The sequence below is a fragment of the Rutidosis leptorrhynchoides genome, chromosome 8, assembly GCF_046630445.1.
Source record: "Rutidosis leptorrhynchoides isolate AG116_Rl617_1_P2 chromosome 8, CSIRO_AGI_Rlap_v1, whole genome shotgun sequence".
Taxonomy (NCBI): Eukaryota; Viridiplantae; Streptophyta; class Magnoliopsida; order Asterales; family Asteraceae; genus Rutidosis; species Rutidosis leptorrhynchoides.
Genome location: NC_092340.1, coordinates 254,119,741 through 254,132,876, shown reverse-complemented (window position 1 = coordinate 254,132,876; position 13,136 = coordinate 254,119,741). Strand labels below are relative to the sequence as shown.

Below are 13,136 nucleotides of genomic sequence, written 5' to 3'. Positions count from 1 at the left end.
TTCAACAATGAAGTGCTCAACTGTAACGTCAGTTGTCGTTGATATATCGTCACCGGAATCTTCATGTTCTTCTTGTTCTTCATCTTCATCAACTAGGTACGAGTGGATGCGAGTTAAAATGTATTGATTTGGTTGATATATAAACCTCAATTTGATGTGTTTGAAATGCGGTTGTATTTGTTTATGATAATTTGATGTGTTGTTGAAGATGGATTATCTTGAAGATGGAATAAATAACAGTAAAAGATAATAGTAAAAGTTGATCATATCTAGATTTTCAGAGAAATAATTGAAATAAAACGCGCCTTGGGAAGGTCGGTTTCAGAAACAACAAGTACCGAAACCGGTGTTGCCAATGCTGGTTTTGATGACTGGATATCTGACGTTTGAACAAGTGGATTTTTATGCTGATTGTACACAAAATGAAAGAAACCGGCTTGCGGTTTTACTAGTCTTATAATATTTTTCGGTTTACTAGTTTTGTAAAATTGCCTCAACAAACAACTACTTCGCAAAAAATAAAAATAATAATACAAATAAAAAATAAAAAATAAAAATAGTAGTGATATACCACCATCATTTTTGACATATATCCACCATAAAATATACATTAACATTAACATGTGTGGATATATCAATGGCAAGTTTGATTTTTCTTTTTTATATATGTATTTGTATATTTGTATTTGTATCGATGGATGGATTTCTTCGTTTAATCAAACGTGAAAGATGGTTCGACACAGAATACACCTCCTTGCTTGAAGGCCCATAAATAATAGAATGGGCCCATGTAAATTGGCAGCAGCTTCGTGCCCAGGCCTCAATGTGACATAATTCTACTGCTCTAGAACTCGTTTATTTTATTTTATTTTTTTATTTTTTTATTTTTTTATTTTTTTTATTTTGAAAATACATTAAATAAAATTGAATGGATCACATCAATTAAAATTGATGTAGACTCTAAAAGTCTGGTTAGAATGATCCAACTATCTATATCTACAAGTAATACGCCCCTCCAATTGAACGAAAGTAGACAGTAAACAACATTGTTAACATTACACAACTACTAAATAAATTTTCATTAAAGCCATCAAACCTTGTGTCTTCTTTTGTAGCGAGCCAACAAAGTATCGGAAATAGTCGTTTTAGGACAAATTTCATTTAGCATCTATCATTTATCATTTTCATTATAAAATTTTCATCTTATTATTATGTTTGTAGGTTATTAAAAAACACCCTTGTTATAGTGTCCACTATTGACTTTTCAAAATCGTTTGATTGTTAACTTTGACTGTAAATATTTTCATTTGTGTGATATAATATTGATGAAAATTATATGAATGAAAACACATTTAAAACTCAACTCATTTATTTAATTTTCATCAAATTTCATATAACATAAATAAAAATATTTACAGACAAAGTTGAAACGAAAATAGTTGACACTTATGGTGGATGTAAGTGTTTTAATTTTTGTTATATCAACGACTATCATTGGTAGTGTGAAACTGAAACAGTCCGAAGAAAACAGAACGCATTCGAAGGTCCTCAAGAAGCCCTAAAAACTAGTTATCCGTGTAACCAAACCCTAAAAATCGATAATGGTGAAAAATCCTCGAATTGAAGACATAGAGTTGAAAAATATTTAAATCAACAAACGCAAGTAACTCGATACGGGGACGCCCAACTTCGCCACGAAATATCGTGGACAAAAAGGGTCAATGGATGTATTAATACTTTAAAGACAGATACTGATCAAGACACGGGAGAGGGTACAAACCGAATAGTCTAGTACTCTAGTCATTTGTGAATTGGTATGGCTGAAGGAGAAGGTATTACCAGTTTACCATTTTGGACACACGAAGTTGGTTTAATTTTTTGTCAGTCTCAAAAGCTTAGGGTTAAAATTGTAAAATTAAGAAAGTTGTTAAACACATCTACCAAAACGCACGCGCCTATTTACGTGAACATGCATACCCAACTTCGAATCAAATCAAATCAGCATTCCAAATTTCACTCGTTTCCGTTATTTTCTCTCGTTTTAAGCCCTAATTCATCTTTTCATCTGTATCTAGCTTCTATTCAATCAATTTTTCCGATCGTAATCATCGTAAAAATTAAAAAAAAAAAGAAAAAAAGAAATGAACATCAGTTCAATTGATTCCATTAACAAATTACAAAAAACATGCACAGCCCTAGGTGATTTCGGTGAAGAACATTCATCTCTTCCTACTCTTTGGGACTCGCTTCCGTCAATCGCTGTCGTCGGCGGTCAGGTACTCCGTCGATCGCCGTTGTCAATGCCGTTTTTTATTTCTATGATTAAATCGTGTGATTTTGAATATTTGTTACTATATATGCTGTGTTTGATCTTCGATATTGTTTATTGTAGGGCTAAATTGTATCCGTTACGTTGTAGGTTAATAAGTGGTATTGAGAACATGTACTGATGTAATTGATTCGAAATCGTATGAAATTGTGTATGTAACATGCATCCTAGCGCAACTGTTCACCGTATAATTTTGATCATTATGCTCATTTCATCTGATAACTTTAACTTAGGGCTAAACTTTCTGTTGTACCTGTTAATAATGGGATTATGCTAGCATGTATGTATTAGCGTAATTAACTGAAAGTATAGGAAGTAAATTAAAACTTAATTATATTGTTTCCATATCTATAATCTATTTCTTTTAAGTCAATTTCACACACTCATACGAGTTTTTCAATGAATATATACATGATGTCATATTCTGGACTTAAATCTACAACCTCTTGGTCGTAATTTATATATGTATATCTACTATGTAGCTCTTCTTAATTTTAAATAAACTGGAAGTCAAAAAGTGATTGAAGAATGATATTAGTAAATAATGGGAATATAGGTTGTGATTAATGATGTGACTTGATTTTACGTCGTGATCCTAAAGAAATTGATGTTAAAGAGGAATTGATTGTATGGTATAATTATTAGTGTAAATATAAAATACTGTAGGTTTTATAACTAGTGCTCCATATTGTTTACTGTGTAAGCTAAAAAGTTTGGGGAGTGATTCGTACACCGCCTGTTTTTAGCCGTACACCACTAAAGGTGCTTTATAGTGTTGTACTGTACAACACTGTAAAGCACATTTGGTGGTGTACGGCTAAAAACAGGCGGTGTACGAATCAACACCCAAAAAGTTTATGTGATTAATATTTGAGCTAGCTATGATCAGAATATGTATAATAGTAATAGTTAACTGGTTTTCCTCTTTTAACTGAATAGCCAAAAAGTTGATCAAATTCAAATTTAGCAGTAGATAAATTTGACTTGATAATTTTAAAGTGAATGTACAGGTGAGGTCATTAATTAACTGGGAAGAGATATTTTCAGCAATTATTTGTATTATTGTGTAACTAAATAACAGTTTCTTTTTATTTTCACTAAACGACTCGATCGTTTTGTTGTTGCTTCCTTTTTTTATGGAACTGCCTGATGGTTTCCAGTGGTTTCCAGCCGTCATCTAGATGGCTCTGTTCCAGCTGCTATCTAGATGTTCAACGTTTCCAGCTTTGAACAACTCATACGGAAGTAGCAAACTTGAACACGATGACGGCCGCCAACTTCCGCCAACCTTCTTCGTTCACACCATTCACCGCCATAGAATTTTTGCTATAAATAGAGATGCAAACTTTCATTGTAAATTATCCCAAATCACTCAGAAAAGTGTAATCACAACCTAGATAGTGTGTGTGAGTTTGAGAGTTTTTTTGTAAGAGTTTTGTAATACTCTGTAAATCTATTCTTGTGAGTAATAGAGTTGTTTTTCTCTCAAATTTGTATCTCCCAACGTCCAGGCGATCCCCTCTTCCTAACAAGTGGTATCAGAGCCAGGTTAGAGACGTTGGTTGAGTTTTTGGATTTTCAGAAGTTTTCTCAAAATTCAATTTTGAGTGTACCATTGGATTCGTCTCGTTGAACCGAGTCCAACACAAAAAACGGCGACTTAAACGGAGTTATAACGAGCCCAGAAAACGCGGTCAAAATTTGGTCAACTCGCCGGAATCTCGCCGGAGAAGACGACCGGTGCCGGAATTTTTGCCGGAGAAGACGATCACTGTAGCAATTCGCTGTAGCAGCCGGCGGCACTGTAGCAAGTCACTGTAGCAGTACTGTAGCGGTACTGTAGCGGTACTGTAGCAATTCTGAAATTTTACAATTTGGTCCCTGAAATTTTCAGAATTTCATTCTTGGTCCCTGAAGTTTATAAAAATTATAATTTTGCCCCGTAAGTGGAATTTAAGCCGCGAAGTGTCTATTCCACCATTTTCAACTGTTCCGGACGTAACGGTGATCTCTGTTTTCTACAATTCAACCCCGTTTGTGTTGAAAAATTATTTGTAAGGTGATAATGTCCACAGAAGAGTCAACATCATCTTCCGGAGCTATGATTATGCTCACAGCCACAAACTACACGCTGTGGAAACCTCGGATGGAAGATCTCCTCAGCTATAAAGATTTGTTCGATCCTATTGAATTGAAGGGTATAAACCCTGATTCTGCCAAAGAGAAAGAGTGGAAGAGATCAAACCGAAAAACTATTGGTCAGATCCGTCAATGGATTGATCATAGTGTCTTCCACCATGTTGCACAAGAGACAGACGCATATGTCCTCTGGAAAAAGTTGGAGGACATGTATCAGGCCAAGACTGCTCGGAATAAAGCCCTGCTGATGAGGCGTTTAGTCAACATGAAGCTCAAAAGTGGAACTTCAGTTGCCGAGCATACCAGTGAGTTCCAGAGCTTGGTCAACCAGTTATCTTCTGTAGAGATGCCGCTTGGCGATGAAGTTCAGGCGCTACTGCTACTTAGTTCCCTTCCCGATAGTTGGGAAACGCTGGTAGTAACACTCAGCAACTCAGCCCCGAATGGCAAACTTACCATGTCAATGGTCAAGGATACCCTATTCAGTGAAGAGGCAAGGAGAAAGGACATGGGCACAGATCAAACCCATGCCTTTGTCACAGAGAATCGGGGGAGACAACGAATGAGTAGCAAAAATAAATGGAGAGGCAGAAGCAAGAGCAGGGGCAGGTCAGCTGATGGCAGAAAACAAACATATAAATGCCATCATTGTGGATTAGAGGAACATATGAAGAAGAACTGCTATAGATTAAAAGAGGAACAAGGTCAAAGTAGTTCACAGCCGAAGAATAAGGGTGGAGAAACATTAGTGACTATCCCTGGTGATGTAGCTTATTGTTCAACCCATGATGAGACATGCCTTCACGTCTCACGAGAAGACACAGAATGGGTGGTAGATACTGCAGCTTCCTACCACGTGACTCCATACAAGGAATACTTCACAACATACAAAGCTGGAGACTTTGGAGCTGTGAAGATGGGAAATTCCAGTTCCGCTGAGATTGTCGGAATTGGTGATGTCAAGATAAAGACAAGTTCCGGGAGCACAATCACTTTGAAGGATGTCCGCCATGTGCCAGATCTTCGGCTGAATTTACTTTCCGGAGTAGCTCTCGATAAACAGGGCTATGATAGTCATTTCAGTAGAGGCACATGGAAATTGTCAAGAGGCGCTATGATATTCGCTCGGGGACACATTTGTGGCACACTTTACAAGACTCATGTGAAGATCTGCACAGACAGTATTAATGTTGCAGAAAAGGAGGCTTCACAAAATTTATGGCACCAGAGACTCGGTCACATGAGTGAGAAAGGGTTGTCTACCCTAATAAAGAAGAAGCTTATCAATGTAGACAAGGATGCTGCGCTAGATCCTTGCAATCATTGTTTGTTTGGTAAGCAGCATAGAGTCTCGTTTAATTCCTCTTCAACGAGAAGATCAGAGTTACTAAGTCTGGTACACTCTGATGTTTGCGGTCCCTTAGAGGTTGAATCAATTGGCGGCAATCGATACTTTCTGACGTTTATCGATGATACTTCTCGAAAGGTGTGGGTATATTTCTTGCGGACGAAGGACCAGGTGTTCAATTACTTCAAACAGTTCCATGTCATGGTAGAACGTGAGACAGGAAAGAAGTTAAAGTGTCTTCGATCCGACAACGGCGGTGAATACTCTTCCAGACAGTTCGATGCCTATTGCAGATCATATGGCATCCGACACGAGAAGACGGTCCCACGTACCCCTCAACATAATGGTATAGCAGAAAGAATGAACCGAACAATCATGGAACGTGTTCGGAGCATGCTCAGTATGGCTAAGCTGCCAAAGCCATTCTGGGGAGAAGCAGTCAGAGCCGCTTGTTATTTGATCAACCGATCTCCATCAGTACCACTGAATTTTGAAGTTCCGGAGAAACTTTGGTCTGGAAAGGATCCATCATACTCTCACTTAAGAGTATTTGGATGTTTGGCGTACGCACATGTATCCAAGGAGCTCAGGTAGAAGGTGGATGCAAGGACCACTCCATGCATATTCTTAGGCTATGGAGATGAAGAATTTGGATACAGATTATGGGATCCAAAGGAGAAAAAGGTGATCAGAAGTAGGGACGTGGTGTTCCATGAAAGCCAGACAATAGAAGATATTGAAAAGCCCACAATATCTCAGAAGTCAAATGTTGCTGCTCAGGTGCCAGAGGCAACAGCGGAATCATTCATGAGAAATGAATTTTCAGTGCAAGAAGAAATGCCAGAAGTAGAAGATAATGAGGAAAATGACGGTGCTGAGCAGGGGGAGCCACAACCCCATCTGCCAGACGTTCCAGCACCATCACAAGGTCAAGATGATGGTGGATCTCCTCAGAATGTTCCAGAAGTTCATAGATCTGAACGAGGTCGGATTCCATCGAGTAGATATCCAGAATCCGAGTACCTTCTACTTACTGAAGATGGAGAACCGGAGAGTTTTCATGAAGCAGTAACTCATAAGGATAAAGAAAAATGGTTGCTCGCAATGCAGGATGAGATGGATTCTCTGCAGAAAAATCAAACTTATGAGATTGTAGAACTTCCACGCGGGAAGAAGGCAATGAAAAATAAATGGGTGTTCAAGCTGAAAAAGGATGGTAGTGGAAAAGTGGTGAAATACAATGCACGACTTGTAGTCAAAGGATTCCAACAGAAGAAAGGGATTGATTTTGACGAGATATTTTCACCAGTAGTCAAGATGACTTCAATTAGAGTCATACTTGGATTGGTCGCAAGTATGAACTTGGAGCTTGAACAGATGGATGTAAAGACAGCTTTTCTTCATGGAGATTTACATGAAGAAATTTACATGGAGCAGCCAGAATTTTTTGATGTTTCAGGAGATAATCTCGTATGCAAGCTGAAGAAAAGTTTGTACGGTTTAAAGCAGGCACCTAGGAAGTGGTACAAGAAGTTTGACTCGTGCATGGTGAGTCACGGGTACAAGAAAACTGCAGCAGATGAGTGTGTCTACATTCAGAAGTTTTCTGAAGGAAATTTCGTTGCTCTTCTACTTTATGTAGACGATATTTTGATCGTAGGGAAAGACGTAACGAAGATCAACCAGCTGAAGAAGGAACTCTCCAAGTCTTTTGACATGAAAGACTTAGGACAGGCTCAACAGATTTTGGGAATGCAGATAACCCGAGATAGGAAGAATAAAAGGTTATGGCTATCTCAGGAGAAGTATATTGAACGAGTGTTTTCACGTTCAATATGAACAATGCCAAACCTGTTAGCATTCCATTAGCTAACCATTTCAAGTTAAGCAAGAGTTCTTGTCCCTCATCCAAGGAAGAGATCGGGGAGATGTCGTCAGTACCATATTCCTCAGCAGTTGGAAGTTTGATGTATGCGATGGTGTGTACAAGGCCCGATATTGCTCATGCAGTGGGAACGGTGAGTCGTTTTCTCTCGAACCCCGGGAAAGAGCATTGGGATGCAGTAAAATGGATCTCTCAGATATCTTAAAGGTACAAAGAATCTATGTCTTTATTACGGGGGAGCTGATCCAATCTTGGAAGGCTATACAGATGCGGATATGGCCGGAGATCCTGATAGTAGGAAATCTACTTCAGGATTCATTTACACTTTTGCAGGGGGAGCTGTTTCTTGGCAGTCAAGACTACAGAGGTGTGTTGCATTATCCACAACTGAAGCAGAGTATATTGATGCCGCAGAAGCTGGAAAAGAAATGCTGTGGTTAAAGCGTTATCTCCAAGAATTTGGAATCAAGCAAAAGGAGTACAAGGTATATTGTGACAGTCAAAGTGCTATAGATTTGAGCAAGAACTCCATGTACCATTCTCGTACAAAACATATTGATATTCGCTATCATTGGATACGCGAGGTAATTAATCGACAACTGTTGAGACTAGTGAAGATCCATACAAAGGAGAATCCTGCGGATATGTTAACAAAGGTGGTGACTCGAGAAAAGTTGAAGTTATGCAGAGACATAACTGGAATGTTCGTGGATTCGGCTGGAGGGGGAGAATTGATGGTTTCCAGTGGTTTCCAGCCGTCATCTAGATGGCTCTGTTCCAGCTGCCATCTAGATGTTCAACGTTTCCAGCTTTGAACAACTCATACGGAAGTAGCAAACTTGAACACGATGACGGCCGCCAACTTCCGCCAACCTTCTTCGTTCACACCATTCACCGCCATAGAATTTTTGCTATAAATAGAGATGCAAACTTTCATTGTAAATTATCTCAAATCACTCAGAAAAGTGTAATCACAACCTAGATAGTGTGTGTGAGTTTGAGAGTTTTTTTGTAAGAGTTTTGTAATACTCTGTAAATCTATTCTTGTGAGTAATAGAGTTGTTTTTCTCTCAAATTTGTATCTCCCAACGTCCAGGCGATCCCCTCTTCCTAACACCGCCAGTGCTATAGTTTTTTTTTTTTTTTTTTTTTAAAGGCACTGCCAGTGCTATAGTAATTAGCCCACGGTATGTTAGTCACAGATATGATCATTTAGGTAATAGTTTTAAGAGATTGGTAGATTTTGGTAACTGCATAACTAAGTTATTGAGATTTGCTTGATTCATGAATTAACTATACATTTTCCAATTTGATTATGGTAAGTTACGTTGTTATATACTTTTGCAAGTAATTAAACTCCTAATAGTTTGTTTCTCTTTCTAATTACAATAAATTGTTCTTAGAGCTCCGGAAAATCATCTGTACTGGAGAGTATTGTCGGAAAGGATTTTTTACCTCGTGGCTCTGGTAATAAATTATTTGTTACTGATTCATTTCTTTTAGACAAATATCATATTACCATTTTTCTAAGGATTCACATGTTAAATGTGATTAAGTATTGTAGTGGCAACGTGTTTATACAGGGATTGTTACAAGGCGTCCTCTTGTTTTGCAACTTTATAGGATCGAGGAAGGAAAAGAATATGCAGAGTTTGCTCACCTTCCAAGAAAACCGTTCAGTGATTTTGGTATGAATTACAGAGTATTTTTCAATTTTATGTGCTTTTTTTATCTTCTCTAAAAGTTATCTGTCAGTTTCTTAGTTCTTAACTCACTTTAATATCTTATGTAGTTGCTGTGAGGAAAGAAATTGCTGATGAGACTGAGCGAGAGACTGGTCGTACGAAAATTTCATCTGTTCCTATATACCTTAGCATATATTCTCCTAACGGTATCCTTGCTTTCTCTTACAAGTAGTTCATATTTTGATTACAAATTTACACGAAGGAGTCATTAGTTTTTAATAAGTTAAGAGCATACTGAAGCTTGTGCTGATGTACCTGCTACTAGTGCGTATATGTTATTCAACCCTTAATGCTTTTTTGTAGCTCAGGTCATAAAAATATTGCTAATTTATATCTGATTTTTGACAGTGGTAAACCTAACTCTGATTGATCTTCCTGGGCTGACAAAAGTTGCTGTTGGTGAGTTAACATCATGCATTTTTTGATTTTAGGTAAGTTGGATCTGATTAATTCTTATATTACCATATGTGATCTTTGTAGAGGGTCAGTCTGATAGCATTGTGCAAGATATTGAAAACCTGGTGCGCTCCTATGTTGAGAAGGTATTTTGTTTTCAAATACGCCTACCTGTTTGCAAGTACAGTTACATTTCATTGTATTTTTTCCTTTTTCAAAAAGTGTAGTTCTTGACTTCTTGTGACCCAACAATACTTTGATACCTGAAATTTTGTGTACCGGGGTTACCATATATTGAACTCTATCTGTATTCCTACACCTTGCAGCCTAACTGCATTATTCTGGCAATTTCTCCTGCCAACCAAGATCTTGCAACGTCCGACGCGATCAAAATTTCTCGTGAAGTGGATCCAAGAGGTAATATACCATCTTCAATACAGACATACACTAAATTATCTATTTGTTTGAGTTTGATCAGTTCACATTCTTGATACTTGTACATATCCTGTTCTTTTTGTTGAACGTGTAGTTAATTTGTTTATGCATATATTTCCTTAATTTTATTTGCTCTTCAATCTTTCTGTCTCGAATTATCAAATTTGAATACACAGGGGAGAGAACTTTTGGAGTTTTGACAAAGATTGATCTCATGGACCGGGGTACTGATGCAGTTGATGTAAGTTACCACTGACGAGTCTACTGATAAAATTTGTCGACTCAAAGATAATTGTATGTTGACCTTATTAATTATGCACGTTAGTGCTATACTGAAATAAAATGATGTGGATGAAGCTGGAAACTAAACTTTTAAGGCTGTATGATAATTTTAATTTTTTACTTCAAATATTCAGGGTCCATCATTCTCACAAAGTTTAGGTTTTGCAGATTTTGGAAGGAAGATCACATAGGCTAAAATTCCCTTGGATTGGTGTCGTTAACCGATCTCAAGCTGATATTAATAAAAATATCGATATGATTGCCGCTCGAAGGAGAGAGCGTGAGTATTTTGCAAATTCTCTCGAGTACAGACATCTTACTAACAGATTGGGCTCTGAGTATCTAGGGAAAGTGCTTTCAAGGGTAAGTTAATCTTCTTCATGAGCGTTTACGTTTTCAGTGTCTACGCTTAAGTTGGGTTATCTTGTTAATGCATCGTCTCTCATTTTAGAGCTTTCCGTAACGTCTAAAATCATTGTTTAATGATTTAAAATTTGCTCATGAGATGGTTTATCGTTTCAGCATTTGGAATCTGTCATCAAGTCTAAGATCCCTGGTCTTCAGTCTCTCATCAGCAGAACAATCATTGACCTTGAAACCGAATTAAGTCGTCTTGGGAAGCCCATCGCTGCTGATGCCGGAGTAAGCATATGCTTTATCTACTTCACTACTTGCTTATCCTTTTTTTTATTGTTTTTATCACATGTTAGCTCGATTAAACGGTCTTTTTTTTTTGTTTTGCAGGGAAAATTATATATGATCATGGAGATAAGCCGTGCTTTTGATCAGATATTCAAAGAACATCTTGATGGCATGTATGTCTTAAATGGAGATAGTCTCTTTCCACAGTACCTTACGCATTTGTTGCTTCTACTTTACATATATTTTGGAAATTGTTGGATAATGCGTATTTGAGTTATGTTCAAAAAAATGTAATTTTCTGTGCAGACGAGCGGGTGGTGAAAAAGTGTACGGTGTATTTGATATACAGCTTCCTGCTGCTTTAAAAAGGTTACAGTTTGACAGGCTACTTTCGATGGAGAATGTGAGAAAGCTAATTACTGAAGCCGATGGATATCAACCTCACTTGATAGCTCCCGAACAAGGTTATCGCCGTCTTATTGAATCTAGCTTAGTTACTATTAAAGCTCCTGCTGAGGCTGTTGTTGATGCGGTATGTACGCAAACATATAATGATTTTTTTTTTGCAAATAGTTTTCAGATAATGTCAATATGTCGCGTAGTCTTTAATTTAGTTGTGCAGTTCTGTCTGTTAGAAAAATACTCACAGCGCTGCAATCCGTTGTGGTATTCCTTATTGGTTTCAGGTTCATGGTATACTGAAGGATTTAGTTCGCAAGTCGATTAATGAAACCTCGGTCAGTCAATTTATTTTTTGTGCAAAATCACCAAGAAAAGAATGTTGGAATTTTATGGGACATTCCAAAAAAAATAAATTTGTTTGAATATTTAAGGTTTTGATTAAAAGATGTATGTTTCATGTTGATTATCTTTAAAAATGATTATAAATTGTTTTGAATGTTTAGGAGCTGAAGCAATATCCATCTCTTAAGGTGGAAGTGATGAATGCAGCTTTTGAATCATTAGACAGGATGAGGCATGAAAGTAAAAGAGCTACTTTACAATTAGTCGACATGGAGTGCAGTTACTTGACAGTTGACTATTTCAGGAAGCTTCCGCAAGATGTTGACAAGGGTAGAAATCCAACACAATCAACATTTGATAGATATAACGAAGCTTATCTTCGCAGAGTTGGTACGTATCAATAACAAGATCATTTCTAATATTAACAGTATCAAATTCCCATCAAACATGTATATCGGAAATGTTCTAATTAGTCCTTGGCTTTTTGTATATTATAAACAGGATCAGTTGTGTTGTCTTATGTCCAAATGGTGGTTGAAACTTTGAGGCACTCTATCCCCAAATCCGTTGTGTATTGTCAAGTACGTGAGGCCAAACGTAGCTTACTCGATCTTTTCTTTACTGAGCTGGGATCGAAGGAGGTAAGTTTCGATCACAACTGAACATTATTCATGGTTATCCTTTTTCTATATTGGCCAAGGAAAGCATAATATAAGTATATGAGTCTGTGTGTTTATAGTTATATCATAATTATATTTCTTATTTCTTATTATTATAACTTTTTTTGCAGGGAAGATATTTGGGTAAACTGTTGGACGAAGATCCTGCAATAACAGAAAGGCGTCAAAACATAGAAAAGAGGCTGGAACTATATCGAGTTGCCCAGTCTGAGATGGATACAGTTATCTGGGCCGATTGATGATCAATATATGTTAAATACAGTGACCAGTTTTTTTAATTTACTGGGAAAAAAAATTCAGATCTTCGTTTTCATTGTTTTCAGTCTTACACTACTCTTTCATTTTGTGATGTTTTACATCCCCTTACGTTACCGGTTCAGATTTTGTTTTTATTGCTTTATTCGTTTTGATTTTGAAAATTTTGGGAGCAAAACCGAAAAGAAACCGAATTCAGATTTTAAAACCAAACCAAACCGAAATCCGATTTAGAATTCGATCCAGTTTCGGTTAG

The 13,136-nt window shown here is 37.2% G+C and overlaps 1 protein-coding gene across 1 annotated transcript; it reads left to right on the top strand.

The window, feature by feature from the left end:
- The first annotated feature begins 2,141 nt into the window (after positions 1-2,141).
- LOC139864117 (phragmoplastin DRP1A-like) lies at positions 2,142-12,864 on the top strand. The gene is made up of 16 exons (XM_071852701.1): positions 2,142-2,276; positions 9,105-9,168; positions 9,285-9,389; positions 9,494-9,592; positions 9,795-9,845; positions 9,927-9,988; positions 10,169-10,259; positions 10,454-10,518; positions 10,728-10,922; positions 11,082-11,201; positions 11,304-11,374; positions 11,508-11,733; positions 11,888-11,938; positions 12,107-12,335; positions 12,447-12,586; positions 12,736-12,864. Exons 1-16 carry the CDS (start codon positions 2,142-2,144, stop codon positions 12,862-12,864), a joined length of 1,833 nt encoding a protein of 610 aa, XP_071708802.1.
- Positions 12,865-13,136: the final 272 nt, after the last annotated feature.